This window comes from Phoxinus phoxinus (assembly GCF_949152265.1).
Source record: "Phoxinus phoxinus genome assembly, chromosome: 5".
Classification (NCBI taxonomy): Eukaryota; Metazoa; Chordata; class Actinopteri; order Cypriniformes; family Leuciscidae; genus Phoxinus; species Phoxinus phoxinus.
Window position 1 is genome coordinate 19,879,724 of NC_136880.1, and position 17,779 is coordinate 19,897,502.

General features: G+C 37.4%; 1 protein-coding gene across 1 annotated transcript in view; it reads right to left on the minus strand.

The window, feature by feature from the left end:
- Positions 1–1,585: 1,585 nt before the first annotated feature.
- cdc73 (cell division cycle 73, Paf1/RNA polymerase II complex component, homolog) overlaps positions 1,586–17,779 on the minus strand; it is a 42,411-nt gene continuing 26,217 nt past the window's right edge. The window contains exons 11-17 of the mRNA XM_079614237.1: positions 16,049–16,106; positions 14,941–14,976; positions 14,575–14,662; positions 11,677–11,838; positions 9,554–9,654; positions 8,658–8,799; positions 1,586–2,557 (exon numbers count right to left, since the gene is read on the minus strand). Coding sequence (XP_079470363.1) covers positions 2,521–2,557; positions 8,658–8,799; positions 9,554–9,654; positions 11,677–11,838; positions 14,575–14,662; positions 14,941–14,976; positions 16,049–16,106 — 624 coding nt within the window. The 3' untranslated portion in view covers positions 1,586–2,520. The remainder of the gene's footprint in view (positions 2,558–8,657; positions 8,800–9,553; positions 9,655–11,676; positions 11,839–14,574; positions 14,663–14,940; positions 14,977–16,048; positions 16,107–17,779) is intronic.

Below are 17,779 nucleotides of genomic sequence, written 5' to 3' on the forward strand. Positions count from 1 at the left end.
TTTGAAACAACTTAAGGGTGAGTATATGATGACAATTTTCATTTTAAAAGTGAACTAATCCTTTAACTGCCATTGGCAAATCCTCTCCCGTGGCCTCATGGGATAGTAAAGTGTCCATCATATGTAATTTGTAGTAAACAAACCTTTGGAACATTGCGAAATGTACTGTGGGAACCCATTTCTGCCATAAGAATTTCGTTTTTTTTTTTTAGATACCAATTCAAAAGAATCATTGAAACGTCGTCGACTTAAGTTCTATAATTTCCATAAATTGAAATTGACATCTAAATTGATCTCATAATTGTGATAATCATTTTTGTCAATCATCATGACTGAAAGACTACTCCCATAGACTGTGTGCAATATTAAAGTTGTTTACATGACGAACCATGTGTCAAAATACAATAGAGCATAATGGGATTCCACAGTGCACACTCAACTTGAACGCTTGAACGAACACTTGAATTAATGCAACTGCCAGCAGCTGAACTAACTAAACTGGTTAATAAGAGGGTGCTCACATCTGGCCATGTAGAACCACGTTTGCAAAACTGGATCCATGCCAATAGCATCATTATTGAATGATGTTTGCACAACAAAAGTCCTAGTCACAGATGATTAGATGCAAAAGGCTATATTAAAATGAGAAACTACAAAAGTATAAATGAAATGCGTTTCTCAATATTTTAGTGACGTATGGCAAATCACCATGGGGCAGTTTAAAAATGTAGGTGTGGAAGCTTGTTTCCACCACGGAATGAAAAATGACATTTTTATATCACGATTCTGATTTTTTTTCTTGCAACAGATTTTAGATCTCACAATTCTGACTTTATTTCTTCCAATTGGGAGTTAAAACCCCAGTTCTGACTTTACTGCTTATTTTTTTTCATGATCAACAGTAACTGTGACCTCACTTTGAGAACAAACTACCTTCTGTACTTCTAAAATGAAAATCGAAATGTATGACTAGTAATAAGTATTGTTTGGAAGTATATTAAAACACCACATCTACATCTGGCATGACCGTTGTCGAGCTTCAAACGCAAAAGTTCCAAATCCATTTCTACTGTTGTCAGAAGTAGCGCTGCGCAAGTGCGTAAAATATAGAAGTTTTTCTATTGACAGTAGACTAGCCTAATAAATGAAACAAAGCCCTTTTAACAAGTTTAGGCTTATCAATAATTATTTATTTGTTATATTATCTGCAATAATTACGAAAACCCGTGCAGCAGGACCATCAACTTATTTATATATTCTGTTTAATTTTACATTGATTATAGATCGGACTATATACTTTATTAAAATTAAACTGCACTTTCCATCGAAAACTGTTGATCAAGCGCATGGGGCTGCATGTTTTTCCGGAACTACTTTAGCCGTGCGTTTCCCTGAAAATGCTTGCACACCTTAGAACGTTTGTCAACCAATCAGATTCAAGCATTCAACGGCCCTGTAGTAGAAGTCAGAAATAGTTTTACTGTTGGTGATGTCGCATCCAGTGTAGAGAGAGAGAGTGTAAGCCTTGCAGCTTGCAAACTTATTACAGGCTCTAATGAAACAGAGGAAAGACATGCATCACCACTTGTTTTTACTTTTTAATATTATTTAACAATAATCCACATTCAACAGAAATGTTTAAAAACAAACATTACTTTTAAATGCATTTATACAAAACAAACCATCAAAAAGAAAAAGAAAAGAAAAAGTGTACCCTTGTAGAGAACTGACTTTGCCTTATGGAAGCAACTGAATTTTCCATTTCAAAAAGAGCAATTAGACGCAAGCAGTACTTGGGTTTCAGGGGACAACTTTCCCAAATTTTCCAATATACTGCAGAATTAGAGCATATTGACCATGAACAATCTGAAGTACAGATTTTATATAACTAGCATCCTGTTTTTTTTTGTTTTTTATAATTATATTTTGAATATTTGTGGCCTTGTTGGTTTTGAACAAGGGCATCTCACCCTAAACCACTAGGCCTTCTAGTCTGACTTAAATTTACCATTTGCATTTGTGCAGTGAACTTCAATGCACTACTCTACGCTTCATAGAACAGAAGGCAGAAAAAGGACAAAAAAAAGAAAGGAACAAAGTGAATCGATTATTACAAGAGATTACTTTTAGACGTAGCAGTCATTTTATTCATATCAGCGAGTCACCATTTTTAATGGTTCTCCATTATCCAGCTCATGTTTTTACAAAAAAAAGAGAGAGAAAAAAAAAGCATCAATATCTCCTTTTGAATCTGCCTTGATAACCAACTGCTTTACAATTGAAAAATACAAATCTACTGAGAAAACATGACAAGGACCAACCCAAACATCCACATTTCCTCTTGCTCACCCTGACCCGTTCATCTCCAGCTGGAGGAGGAGACTAGAAATCAAACTGGTGCCAGCAGAAGGTGAAGCAGATGGACATCCAAAGTGCTTTCAGGAGGGCTGAGAGGAACGGGGGTCTAGTAGTCCATCCGGTCTCTGGAGGGAGGGAAGATCTCGAGAGCGGACAGCAGTCTCAGAACCTCAGATGGGCCTTGTGTTTGACCATGTATCTGTGGGGAAAATAAAGGGATAATTAGCTATGGAACTCTACTGAAATTATTATTGGAGCTGGACAATATGAAGTTTCATTTCTCAAGCATTAAATTAGCCAGATTATCTAAAACACATTCATCAAACTGTTGAACTGAAATCAAACAGTTCTCATTATCACAACCATGAGTAGCAAAAATAACTGATGCCGGCGAAATTTTAATATTTTTTTATTGATAAATACACTGTACAGTTTGTTATATTAGCCTGTGTGTGTGCACGGGCCTTGCATCTCCACAGAAAGTGTTAATCACGTGACCGGCTGCTGGTCCGAGAACTACGTTGCTGAAGTGGAGAAACAAAGTTCTGTACGTTCTGCGGGACTTTTTAGATAAAGATTTAAATGCTAAAGAAAAAAAACGAGTCAGCTGTTTTTGTCAACTAAGTTTTAATGGTAACACTTTAACTAATGAACCTTATTATAATGTATTAATTAACATGAAATAATAATTAGCAATACATGCGTTACAGTATTTATTAATCTTTGTTTATGTTAGTTGAACAAACAATGAACGGCTGTATTTTTATTATGTTAGTTCACAGTGGGTTAACTATTAAAATCAAAGGTTGAATTTGTTAACATTAATGTATTAGTAAAGGTTAAAACTAGTAACTAAGATTAATAAATGCTGTAGAAGTATTGTTCATTTTTAGTTCATGTTAACTAATGAACCTTACCATAAAGTGTTACCGTTTTCATTTAATGTTTGTCATTTTAACATCAGCAAGTGGTAAAAACATTTACTTTTCTTGAACAAAAAATAAATAAAAAATGAATAAATGTTGAAATGTAAAATAAAATAAAAATTATAATATATATATATATATATATATATATATATGTTGTTTGTGGTATGCAGAGGATCAGTTGCGCGATGCAAACACAAGATATGAAGATATGATGAAAGCACACAACACGTACCGCACACCAACAGGTGACAGATTAACTCCAACAACACAATAGAGATCCTCTGATTACCGGTAATAGAGTGATTACAAGACTCTAAAAAATTCTTTGCATTCTTCTTTGCATTGCCTTCCTTGATCATAACAGTACACAAGCATGAATTAACTATTTTTAACAAAGTTCCAGTCAGATCATGTCAGTTCGTTTGTATGCTTGCTTCTAGGGCTGGGGTAAACGATTATTAATAAAACGATTAGTTGGGCGATTATTTTATCGATTAGTCGACTAATCTAACGACTAATATAACAATTATTTTTCTGTTGCTCGATTAATAAAAACCCTAGCCTGGACATTGCTTGGCTCCGTTAATTGACATTGGCGAACTAGCGTACTGAATCATGATACTATAAGCTGGCTAACGTTAGTCTAACGTTATGTATTTGACTCGTAAACGACCACAGCATGAGTTAATGCTAACTAACGTTAAGTCGTGACTTGAGTTAGCTAACGTAACGTTAAAAGCTACTGCAATCTGCTTGCTACCGTTAGCTAGATCTAGCAGCTGTGACCTTTGCTGGTGCTGGACTAACCAAGGAATCTTAGCTCTGTGCAGTTTGTTTGTGCTAGGTTAGTAGCTACCGTTCACATTAGTTCAAAATCTGTTGGAACTGTTTTTCTATTTTATTTAACTATTTGAAAGAAAAAAAACATTCAATTCAATTACTTTATTATTTATGACAGTAATCATAAGTAAATAATACATTGAAGGCTACATGCTGTAAAATGCAAATATTGAGAAATATTGCTTAAAAATAAGAAACCTTTTTATGCACACATTATTATTAGTAGTAGTAGTATTTTTAATACATGGAGATGTAGCTAAATCTATTGTACAGTAGACTAATATCATTACTTCTGTAAATTTTTTCAAAGTTAAACCGAACTTTTATTTTGACGGGTTGCCGTGAAGACCTTGAGTTTCTGTGTGTGTATGATATGACGATAGTTTTTCTCAAAACGGTAAAATGCTCATGAAGTGACTCTCAGAGTGGCTCTGGAGATTAATTCTGGAGAATCACACTCGTTCTTCAGTGTGTGTGTGTGTGTGTGTGTGTGTGTGTGTGTGTGTGTGAGCCTGAGGTAAATGAAACAGCGCGTCTGCGCCATCCATTCACACAGAGACAAGCAGAACATGCAGGGTTAATATTTAAATAGTCTTTTTGCAGTTTAATATACACGGACGCTATATCGTGGTATATATCGGCTACAGTGATCAGAGTAAAAAAGTTTGTCTGGAGCCCCGCGCTTAGATAAACACGGAAGAGGCAGAAAGCAGCGCCTATTAGTGGGTACCGAATATACCCGGTACTACAGAAATGCTGGGACCGTCACATTTTCAGTAACGTTACCGACCGGTACTTTTACAACACTATTGGGAATTCTGTGAAGAGGTTGCTGTTTCGTCCTCCATTCTGCAATGTTTCGGTCTCCCACGTGTGTGTGGCGAGCTATACCTCCGGGAACGGTGCAAAAAATAAATAAGTGTCGACGAAAAATTAATTTTCCGTAATTTTCATGTCGAACGTCGACGCGCCGCTACAGCACTACTTGCTTCATTTTACTGCCAATTCTTTCTCTTTTTTTTAACCAAGACACCGATGCAGGCTTTTCAGAGAGACTGAAAATAAAATACGATGCAGTGCTAACTACACTGGATCCGACAGTAATAATGCAACACACAAGTGTGTGTGGGTTTATAAAATATTTACCTTACAAATCTGATGAAATGGCTCCCATTGCTTTTACAGATGTTTACAGATGAGTTTGAGACACTTCAGGCGTGTAAATGATAACAGTTTGTGTGAAGCAGCATTTACTGTGAATGGAGACGCACGCAGCATACACGCATGGAAATAATCATAGAAATCAAATATAATAAAAAAAAAAAAAAAAAAAAAAAAAAAAAAAATAAAAAAAAATCGCAGGGCATACATTTAAAATGGTTTTAATACATCATGCATTTTTGTCTTGGCTCATTTTTTTGCCCATGAGCGCATGTAACATACAATTTTTGACACATGTTGGTAGTGCATGCGTGACAACAGCACACTGTCAGAATTAGGGATGGGAATTGATAAGATTTTATCAATATCAATGACGATTCTCTCATCGATTCCTGATAGCACTGTGTGGAAAAAAGTATTCTCATGCTTTTTCGGCAAAAAAAGAAAAGAAAAGTTTTATTTGTTTTAAAGCTTACACACGAGTAAGCAAACTGTACTTTTTATGTAATTTATGTAATAAATGGAACCTTATTGTAAAGTGGTACCGATTAGTTATACACCGATTCAGACGTCTCGTGAGTTCAGTGTTGGAAAGATCAGTTGTTTTAACCATTCATTAAAATGAATCGGTTCAAATGAATCATTGGTTTGCGAATTGGACGTGTCATTATCAGACGTGTACGCGTTGTGTGATTATCCCGGCAGTTAGGACATCCCACAAGATTTGTGTCAACACAGAAAACGTTTCATCACTGGATAGGTTTTTTTGTTTATTTAAAGTGTGGCTTATGTCAGCTGAATGTGTGGAATGCTTTTTAGAGAAGATAAGGCAATGTATTTTAGCACCTAGCGCTAATTCAGAAAAAAAAAAAAAAAAAATCTCAGAATGCTCCACATGAAACTTTGGTCTTTTGACGCTTTTACCATCGTGTCGATTTATTTTGATTAATATGTGCGAGGGAGAGAGAGAAATACAGTGCTTAGTTTGAAGACGGTGAAGCCTCGTTTATACTATACTCGCCTGCCTCCGAAGAGAAAAAATGCGCGCGTGTGACCAGGGCTCAGGCGAGCCGTGCTATGGTGTCCGATAAAAGTACAAAAGGGACAGTTGTGAGTTCACGAAATCAACACACATGTCTGTGATTGGCTACATCGCTCAATACTATCAAAGCAGAGCATACTATCAAAGTATGGATGTCATGATAAATACATCCGTGTACTGAGGCTACTGCATGACGGCATGTCAGCCACAGTGCTCAACAGTGGCTTTGAATCTGAGCCCTTTATTGTAGAAACTGGGGTCAAACAGGGTTGTATCATTGCTCCCACCCTATTTTCCATCTTCATTGCAGCCATACTTCACCTTACTGGTCAAGAGTTACCACAGGGGATTACAATCCTTTACAGGACTGACGGCAGGCAATTCAACCTTAACAGGTTAAAAGCCAAGAGCAAAGTCAGAAATACCACCATTATGGAGCTGCAATATGCCGATGATAACGCCATTGTAGCACTCTCCCCTGAAGACCTCCAGGGTATTCTAAATGCCTTTGCCAAGGCCTACAGAGCCCTGGGTTTGGCCTTGAACATCAAGAAAACGCAGGTTTTGTATCAACCACCACCCAACCAGCCATCACTCCAGCCCATCATCAAAGTGGATAATACCACTCTGGAAAGCGTGGAACACTTCCCCTACCTTGGCAGCATTCTCTCGTCCAAAGCTGATATAGACTCTGAGGTTAACCATCGCCTGAGCTGTGCCAGCGGAGCCTATGCCAAACTCAGGACAAGAGTCTTTGATGACCGAGACCTGAGGGCTCAAACCAGGCTCCTGGTCTATAGAGCTGTGATTCTCCCAACTCTGTTGTATGGAGCGGAATCCTGGACCACCTACAGCAGACACCTAAGAGCCCTGGAACTATTCCATCAAAGAGCCTTACTAAAAATCTTGAGGATCAACTGGGAAGACAGACGCACAAATTCCAGCATTCTAGAGGAAACAAATATGCCCAGCATCACTACCCTCATAATGCAGTACCAACTCCGATGGACAGGTCATGTCATCCGCATGCCCAACAACCGTCTCCCAAAACAGATCTTCTACTCCCAGCTAAAAGAAGGACAGCGAGCCCCTGGTGGGCCAAAGAAACGCTTCAAGGACAATATTAAGACCAGCCTGAAAAAGTTTAACATCGCGTCCGGCGACTGGGAGAATCTAGCATTGAACAGGGACTTACTGGAAAAAAGCTGTGCAGGAAGGTGCAGCACACCATGAAATAGAACTCCGCCGTGCCGCAGAGGCAAAGCGGCAACACCGCAAGGACAAACAGAGACAGGCTCCACCACCACACACCGCTTCAACCTTTCAATGCCCACATTGCAGCAGAATCTGTGGATCACGGATCGGTCTTTACAGCCACCTGAGGATCCACAAATAAGAAATAAGACAACCTAACAGAGAGGACAGTCATACTCGTTTCGAGTGACCGCCGAAGGAAGGAAGGACATCGCTCAATGCTGCAAACATGTTACAAATAGAAACTCTGGCCTGTAAATAGTTTCTATTTTGTTTTAGTTGTTCTTGTTGCTTTTCTGCAACAGATGAATAACCATTTATTCGTTTTTATGTTTTATTCATAGATATTTATATTAAATCGTTTTATTCTCCCACAGCCCGCACACACATAGTGAGTGCATTAGGCTACCGCCCGCGCTCGGCCATCAAATCTAGTCCCGCGCCGCAGGTCTCTAGATCACGGGCCCGGCCCGAGTATAGCGGCGGGAAATATCGGCTCGGCAGAGAATCTAAGCTCTAAACAGGACAGAGTAACGCAGCGGATATCGCTCATATACATTTTGTTGACGACGTAGTTAAGGCAGCAGGCGTGTGTTGCTTAGTTCCAAAGTGCTGTGGGAAACCCTGTGTTAAGTTAACATGCCGGACACCTATTCAGCCTGTTGTTCTGTGTGCTATTGTGGAGCTGAATAACTTGCCTTTCCAGATAAAATGTCTGTTCTTGGTATTGGATTTTGTGAAATTTCTAAATAAATGCGACTTGTAGTCCAGTGCGACTTATATATGTTTTTTTCCTCTTCATGACGCAGTTTTTGACTGATGCGACTTATACTCCGGATCGACTTATAGTCCGGAAAATACGGTACTATAGCTGGGACTCGGAGCATCGATAAGAGAGGAATCGTTAACGTCCAGGGCACACAAAATCAATGGTTCATAAAACGGAGAACCGGTTCTCGAGTGGAACTGGTTTTCAATTCCCATCCCTAGTCAGAAGCCATTCCTCTCCAGTGTGTGCTATGCTAAATGTTGGTGAAAGGACATCAATTGATGGACAGAGTTGCAATCCTGACCTGTCCAGTGTTTCCCAAAAGCGGAGGAAGACGGGCCGGTCCAAGTGTCGTTTGTGGTGGCTCAGCTCCAGCACGGTCACGTCCCACTTCTGTACGTTTGGGTCCGTCCGTGCCTCATCGTACTTCAGGTGAAAGGCTCGGACTAAAACAACAGCATGACATAAAACACTCTTTCTAGGTACCAATTTTGTACAGGGTTCGCTCTGTCATGAACACCAGTTTCAAGGACTTTCTAAAGCACCTTTTATTTTATATCAAGCACAATAGACAATAAAGGTTGATTTGTTACTGTTAATCTGGACAGTGTCAAAGAGCTACTGTACCTGTGTCTATCATGACTGCAGTAATAGTTCAGGATTTTGGACATAGGACCTCATTTTCAAGTTAGCCTAGTTGTTATTCATCAGTGGAGACAGTTTTCAAAAAATTTCATCCAGTCCTTCCAGTTGCATAGTTCGCCGGTGCTAGGCTAGCGCGAGTCAACGATATGTGCTAGCCTGCCGTTAAAATCAGTTTTACCCACGCCACAGTACACAAATCAAATAAATGATAACGCCAGACTGTCGATGTAAATGTCTGTTGAGAGAATAACTGATGAATAACAACTAGGCTAACTTGAAAATGAGGTCCTATGTCCAAAATCCTGAACCACCCCTTTAAGTCATACACTGTCTACTAAAATTAACTAACTAATTAAGCTTTTAGTTTACATTATCTCCCTGTCGTTTTGTAATAGCACCATGCTACTCTAACCAAATTTAGTTATTGTTTAATTCAAGCAATTTCAAGGACCTATGTTTGTTTTCACAGACTTTCCAATCCTTGCGTCCATGTGTGGGAAATTCAAGTAACCCTCATTGTAAATAACATGTTGCGTTTCCCCAGACCAATCTCACTTTTGGCAAATATATCCACAGGAGATCCATCAGGCAGCAGCCATGGCCAGCCCTTAAACTGCCAGGCAGGACCCTGGACGAAGACAGCCACTACACGATCCCTGTGAACAAACAACAAGTCTCAAATCAATTCTTAAATTTTTCAATTGACGAATGAACAAAATTTTTAGCGTGTATATTGAGTGTATTAAATTAAACTTTGATTATAAAATAATCTTTTTTTGGCTAAATGAAAACTTGTGCATCAGCAAAAAAAAAAAAATGTTTTGGTGCATCCGTACTCATGTGTAGGAACCAGAGTTGGGTAAGTTACTCTAAAAAGAGTAATTACTACCGGTAGTTACTAATTTCCTCTACAACAGTGTAATTAGATTACTGTACTAATTACCGGTACTCTCTCTAAAAATTATTTAATTACTTATTCCTAATTACTTTCTAAATCCCATATTAACCTCAACCAGCGGAATAATACAAGGATAGACAAACAATTTAAAGGGAGAAGGTTACATAAACATACTTTTTAACATCAGACAATACATGTTGATGTTAAACCCACTATTGTTTTATATAGTTCTAGTTAATTTCTCTGTAATTTAATTACTTTTCCGAGGGAAAAGTAAACACCCAACTAGGGGTGTGCGATATCGCTCTTTGACCGTGGATGATTAAAATGAAGAAATTTTAAAGAAATATCGTAGTATCGTGCTGCAGTGCATTCTATCAGTTCAGTTCAGTTTTGGCGCCTCCGTCTCAACATAGCCTACTGTACAACGCAACGTACATTCACACATCACATGTTAATGCAGTGGTAGAGTTACACTCGCGGGACACTGCAGTTCGTGAAAGTTCATTATTTTCCTGTGCAGTAAAGCTTTGCCAGTTAAACATTTCGTTCGCGTGCTGTTGCAGTGTTCTTACTAACATGCTCTTTTCTGAGCGCTTACACCCAAAGCACACACACTAAAACGTCAAACAGCGCCTGATTACTGGACTAAGTTATCTTTCAAGTCTTATACGCTCATACTGTCAAATACATACAAGGTTTACATAAACACATTTGGTAATGTCTCAAGGGAAAGCACACATTTGAGAGAAAAAGCGTGTCCATTAGATGCGCCCAGAGTCGTTGAAAAACTGCGTCGGTCTTAAAGTGACAGTACCCCAATAGTAAACATGCTGCCGCTTGTCTTTAAAAGGATAGTTCACCCAAAAATGAAAATTCTGTCATTATTTACACTCTAATGTTGTTCCAAACCTGTATTCATTTCTTTCTTGTGCTAAAAAGAAAAAGAAAAAGAAAGAATATATTTTGAAGAATGTGGCTATCCAACGAGTTGTATGAATGGTCCCCATTGACTTCCATAGGAAAACATATACTATAGAAGTCACTGGGGACCAGAAACTGTTTGGTTACCCACATTCTTCAACATAACTTTTATTTTCAACAGAAGAATTAAACTTACTCCGGTTTAAAACAACTTGAGAGAATGACAATTTTGATTTTGGGGGAAACTAATCCTTAATAAAACAACAAAACACAAAGAGAAAGATCACGTAAATCAAGTAGCTTTAAAAGTATACATTTATACAGTGTCTACGTAGCGTTTTATTTTTATATTTGTTCATTTAATTTCTTTTTGAATGCCATTGTTAAATACACCTACTGTAGCTGAAAAAATAAAGCACTGTTTATTTAATTTTCATATTATGCTGTGTAGCCTATTTTTATTTGCTCCACTTTGGCCTAATTGTCTGCCATTCTTTTTTTATTTTATATTTTGTTACCTTGTAAGGCTTTGTTTTTAATATAGGGAAATGAGTTTGGCTGTAATGCTCAGTCACTTGCAAAATAGTAAAACCAACATGAAAGAGAATCGTGATAAAATCGTGAATTTCCTGAAAAAAAAAAAAAAAAAAAAAAAAACGTGATATGATATTTTTGCCATATCGTCCACCCCTACACTGGTAGGAACGGCTCTATTATCAACCATGCCCCAACACTGGCAGAAACGACTATTATCAACCATTGCCAAAAGTAAACCGGTACATCCTGTTTTTGTAGCACATGGAGCGCCTGTAAAATTATAGGCTCTGCTTCTAGATAATGTGAAAGGCAGGCTCACCAGTCCTGTGGGGCCAGTTTGAGCGGCTGGTCGATCACTCTGTAGGGCACAGTGACGCTGAGCGTGGCACCGCCTGGCTGAACTTGATCTTTACGCCTCTGCAGAAGAACCTCGTTGTCCCTCTGGATGCCCTGCTTCTTCTTATCCTCTGATGTGAGAAATCTGTCAAGTAAAACCATTCCAACAGTGATATAAAATATATTTGACCAATTTACATTTGCAACCAGAGTTCTGAACAAATGTTAATTGTACGAACATTTGTTAATTGCACATTGTCTAGCACACAATTGCGTCAGGGCACAAGACAAACATTAGAGAGCAGTAGCACCAGTGCCACTTAATTCTACAGATGGTCGGAGGAATTTTTAATCATAAAACTAATTTAATCATACAATGACTATTGTTTTGCATTTTTAAGTGCAATACCTAATAATATTGCATGTTTATTTATTGGTAAAGCACAGAGCTTAAGTTAAGATTCAGATCAAATTAACTTTTATCAAAAAACAGTAACAAACTACATGAATGTTAAAACATTCAATAGCATGGTTTAGTGAACGAGTTCTTAGTGCGTGATAATTAAAGGTAGGGTAGGTAAGAATTGTCTAAAGAGCTTTTTTTCAAATTGGCTTAAACTGTCTTTATATACCAATACATTATTAAAATGTAAGTACTTTGAAAAAGAGTATAAAAATTGAGTGACTATAGTGTATTTAATCTTCAAAAAACACAGCTCATTAATTCCTACCGGGACGAAACAAGTGATTGGCTTGCGCGACTGTCACACTCCGTCGCCATGACTACCGCCGCTATTACTGGCTCTGCCCACGTGTGCGCAGTCGCGCACCTGTTTTTAGGTGGGAGTGAATGGAATTAATGAGCTGTGTTTGTTGAAGATTAAATACACTAGAGTCACTCAGTTTTTTATACTCTCTATTTCAGAGTACTTGCATTTAAATTATGTATTGGTATATAAAGACAGTTTAAACAAATTTGAATAAAAGTTTTTTTAGACAATTCTGACCTACCCTACCTTTAAAGCGAAAGTGATGAAAGAGCAAGATGCCACAAACAGAAGCCTGACCTAGCTAATGTTATGATATCCTACCAGAGCATTCCAAAACGTGCATATTTTCATAACATGAGCCGCTTAAAATTAAGAAAGATGTCACTGTTGATCATTGTAACAAATCACAGACATATGTTGAGCGCGACTCAGTGCTAGAGTGAAATGCTGGTATCGTCACATTTTTTAAATTTCATTACTGACTTGGTACCGAAGTCAGTACTTTGACAACTCTACTTTGTTTATGTTTCATTCATCTCATGCATCTTTGTTTTGGTTTCTCCTTTTGAAGGACTAATATAGACTATTGATTGCGGATATAGAGTTAATTCCTTACACGCAGTTTGCAGTCGGCTGTAGTCTGTGCTATGTGTTCAAGAGCAGCTTTTTGGTGCAGACGCAGCCAACGCATGGCGACAACACCGTCGGTTTTCGTCGCTGCTAGTTCTTTGAAGTCGGCTAGGTGTGTGTCTCAGGTTTCAGTGTTACTACATTAGATCCATGGTGAATGTCAGTGATTTGTGGACTAAAAAGCCTCCTATAACTTGTTCATTCATGGCACAATGTTTCTCCTGGTTTCCACGTCAGCACTGTTTTATTTGATTTTATTTGATATTTATAACAGAGAATTATGCACTGAATTTAAATGCTTATAACCATAAAAAAGGGTAAAGGCAACCCGAGACATTCTACCTATAGCGGTTTGTAAGGCTGGAGAAACTGGTTGGAGAGATAGACTGGTCTATGAAACAAAGGACCTTGCTGGAAATTAACATCTGACCTCCCCCATGCAGTCTCACTCCCTCTCACGCCTAAAGACTCACAAGAATATATATGTGCTTTAATGTGAATGATTATTATGTTTAGTATCACTTTAAATGTCTCAGTTGGAAATGAGACACTTGTACCACTCACTCTAAGTTAAACAAAAAGAAATCAGGTTTTGAGAAGTTTAGAGAAACTGGCACACAAAGGAAGGTTGTCTCTAGGCAAATGGTCTCCTAACCCTAAAAGGTGTTAACTCTGAATGTAAATTCCCATTGTTAACATGTGAAAGAGGTTTTGGCTATTTAATGGAATGCGGCAGAGGAATCGAGGCGCTTTCTGTATCTAGACTGGCCCGTGATGGCTGGGAGTGACCGAGACTTCCAGCCTCATGTATTTATTCAGGTTGGGTTCGCATCTCTTCTTCTTATTCATGTTTTATATTGATTATCTTTGAATTGATTATACAATTGACCTGATACCTGATTTAATAAATTGTTACATTTGATTATTCAAACTGATTTTGACCTGGTTCATTTAACAGTCTAAAAGTAATAATCAAACATTAGCTCACTTTTAGTGATGCATAGATATTGCATTTAACCCACATTACTTTGAGATGCTGGAAAGACGGAATGCTATTGGAAACCCCCATTGGACCAACATAGCGCGGCTTACAGGTTCATGTCTTTAGACTCAGATTTATGCATTTTTATGTCAACATGATCAATGCTGAAATGAATATGCAGCCGACAGGTGGTATAAAAGCGAGCTCTGCAAGTTGTTTATGTTCACTATTATTGTAATGTTATGTGCTTGGAGACATGTGGCAATTTAACGCGGTCTCTTGTGACGCTTTGCAAACTCTGCTGCTCATGTTTTGAAGGAGGCGTGGCTTTGGAGACACTCTGAAGGGAGGGTGGGATCTCATGCTTTCAAAGCTGCCTTGCTACTGTTAGCCACACTGAAATTGCCTACCCTACCTTTTAATTTAACAGCCTTAATTTAGCTTTTGAATGTAGATCAACTTAACTTTCCTATGAATCAAGCATCTAATCAGCACTTACTTGAGATCCTGCAAGAGGTCCTTGGCGTTAAGCATTGTGATTAAAGATGTTGTAGCAGCAGGGATGATGATAATGGGAGTTCTAGAACCTGGAAAAAACAAACAAATCTGACTGAATTTTTTGTAGCTGCAAAGATCCTATGAGAAATCAATTAAATATTTTAGAGCAAAGGTAGAAAGACGTATATTGACTATAAAAATTTTCATAAGCTTTTTTTAATCTTGAGAACTGTCACCATGTCTTAATTTTTTTTGTGACTACATAAAGGTGTAAAACCCCATTATTTGATAAAGACTAAATTATAAAAACATGCTTTGTTCAAAACAGCATATTTCTTTTCCTCATCCACATTGATAAAAGACGTACCTTTCTTTTGGTTGGGAGGGGGTCTTGCTTGAGAGACTAAAGTAAAGAAAAAAACATGGATTTTTTTTATTCTAGACAGAAAATGTGAAATGCACATGCTACAACTATGCACATTTGTAACATGAGATAAACAGTAACCGGTTCAACATTTCAATTGTGCATCTTAAATGATGTGTAAGAAAATTGTGAAATTTTGTGCTACATATCTTTCTGAAATGTATGCGATTTCAAAATAAAAGTTTAACCTTTGCACTGAGTTTGCATGTTTTGACGTGCACATGTTCTTGTTGAAGACATTACAGGAGCTTTTGCATTTCTATCATACAGAAGTGACCAAATATTAAAGATTAAGTTGACATTTGAATAAAATTTGGTTTGGCCAATATTAAACCATGATTTGAACATGCCTTGTTACCAGGCCATTGGCGTCCTCTGCAGGCATTTGTTTTAATACGTAAAGTACATATTTAAACATACATAACTAACTAAACATACATAAGTTATGTTTATATTAGTTTATATAATTTATTTAACATGGTCTATTTTAACAGCGTTGTTCAATAAAACCCATGATTACTTTGATACTTAATTTGAACAAATCATTATTGCTTGTTAATATATATGTAGGTAACATTTTACAATAAGGTTCATTAGTTAATGTATTAACCAACATGAACAATACATTTGTAACTGCATTTTGGTTTCATTTTTTTTCATGTTAGTTCACAGTAAATGTTAACAAATACAACCTTTGATTTTAATAATGTAGTAAATGTTGAAATTAATATTAACTAAGATTAATAAATGCTATAGAAGTATTGTTCATTCTTAGTAAGTATGTTATTAAGGTAGTTAACTAATTAACCATATTTTAAAGTGTTACCTATTTGTATTTTTAAGTCATTTTAAAGGCTGTTGTTCTATTTGGATTCAAGACTTGGATCTATTTTTATTGCCACAATTTTGTATCCGATTACTCGATTAATCGATGGAATAATCGGTAGGATACTCGATTACTATAATAATCGATAGCTACAGTCCTAGCGCAATATTATAGCTATCAAATTACGCAAACTATTTCTTAAATCTTAAAGGAGTTCTTCCATACCTGGTCTGGGAACAGGCTGCATGGCTGGTGTTTGGGCCTTTCTAGCAGATGCTCCTTCCTACACACACAAAGAGAGAGAAAGAAAATGCACATGAATGCAATGGGGAGTCAGGTTAATTTAAATGAGTCCTTGAGAATCCGTTTAGCAGTTTGACCCAAAAGATGCACACTTTATGCAGCTCTTCTTGTCATAGTGCAGAAAAAATTAAGCAAGGTTAAAGAGGGTAATTTGGGCTTTCTATCTTGTACTGAATATTAGTCCAGGCTGTCTTAATTTCATTTCCTGAAGACCATTTGGTTGAAGCATTTAAGCCCAGGACACACCAAGCCGATGATCGGCCGTTGGGCAACGTCGAACCGTTTTGGAGCGTCGGCCGACGTAGTTTTCTCGGTGTGCTCCGCACCTGTTGGCTCTAGTCTGACGGCGTCTGGTTTTTTTGGGCCGATTCGCGTCGGGCCGTTGGTGGAAGAGGAAACTGATTGGCTGTTCAGTTTAGTGAACGAGTCAGTGCACGAGAATAGCAAAACAATGAGCAAAGTAGTCAAAATGGTACAGATAGAAGGCTGTTCTAATGTTACGTCATCTTACCTGAGTGTTCCTTGGCGAATATTTCAATATTAACATGAGCAGAGTGGAATAAAGAAAGTGATTAGCAGGCTTGATATTCAAACCGGTAAGCATGCGCTGCTTTATTTATTGTTTGTGTATCTGTAGCATGCAGCGTCTGTTTCCCTTATTGAATAACGAATATAGATTAATATATCTGCAGGATCTAATCGGAGTCTAATCAGGACTTGATTAGCTGGATACTCCCTAGGACGGTTGCATAAACCGGTAAGACTAGTCTTCAGAGTTAGACATACATTTTTCTTCTTGAAACTGTTCATTTCTTTTTAAAATCAGTTACATAGTATCAGATTAGGTCAATCTATGTTTTTGATAACGATATTTCTTCAAAAGCAGATCGTGGAGACATTTTAATCGTCCACGATCAAAAACCGTGATATCGCAAACCCATACCGTATACCGTGATAAAAGCTCAATCAATTAATCGCAGTATAAAAAATGAATACCGGCACATGCCTAGCTTGGGGCATCTACAAACTAGAACACTGAGCATTAGACGTGGAAATATTTTACAGAAGTATTTGATGTGGAAATTTCATATTAATAATAGATTATATTTATGAAAGGGAATGGTGCCGTTTGCACCACAAAACAATAAAGACAATATACTGGATGGATGCTTAGAAAATGACAAACATCAGTTAGCATTTTAGTCTTCTCAAAATAAAAAGCACATGACATGATCTTGAAAAATATTTCAAACTCCGTTTTAGACTTATCTTCAGATTTAAAATATAAGATGGCGTTTCTAGTTTAAAACAATGCCAAATTCAAATTTATTTAATACAATTTTTTTTTTTTTTTTTTTACAAAACTTTAAAAGGTATTTATAACTTATTTTTTTCCATTAAGATAATTAATTGTGACTTTACAATAAACTGCCAAGTGTCTGCTTTCAAATGAGACCATACTTATGCTTTTAGTTCAAAGGGTTTGCCATTCCTTGGAAGCAATGCGGTTCGAACAAGACAAAGGAATAAATGTTGCAATAAAAAAACAGTTATAAATACCAGTATTACAATAATAATCAGAAGGGAGGGTGCTCTCACGTCGTGTGGTGAAAGAAAGCTGGGTGTGTGCGTGTGTGTGTGTGTGTGTGTGTG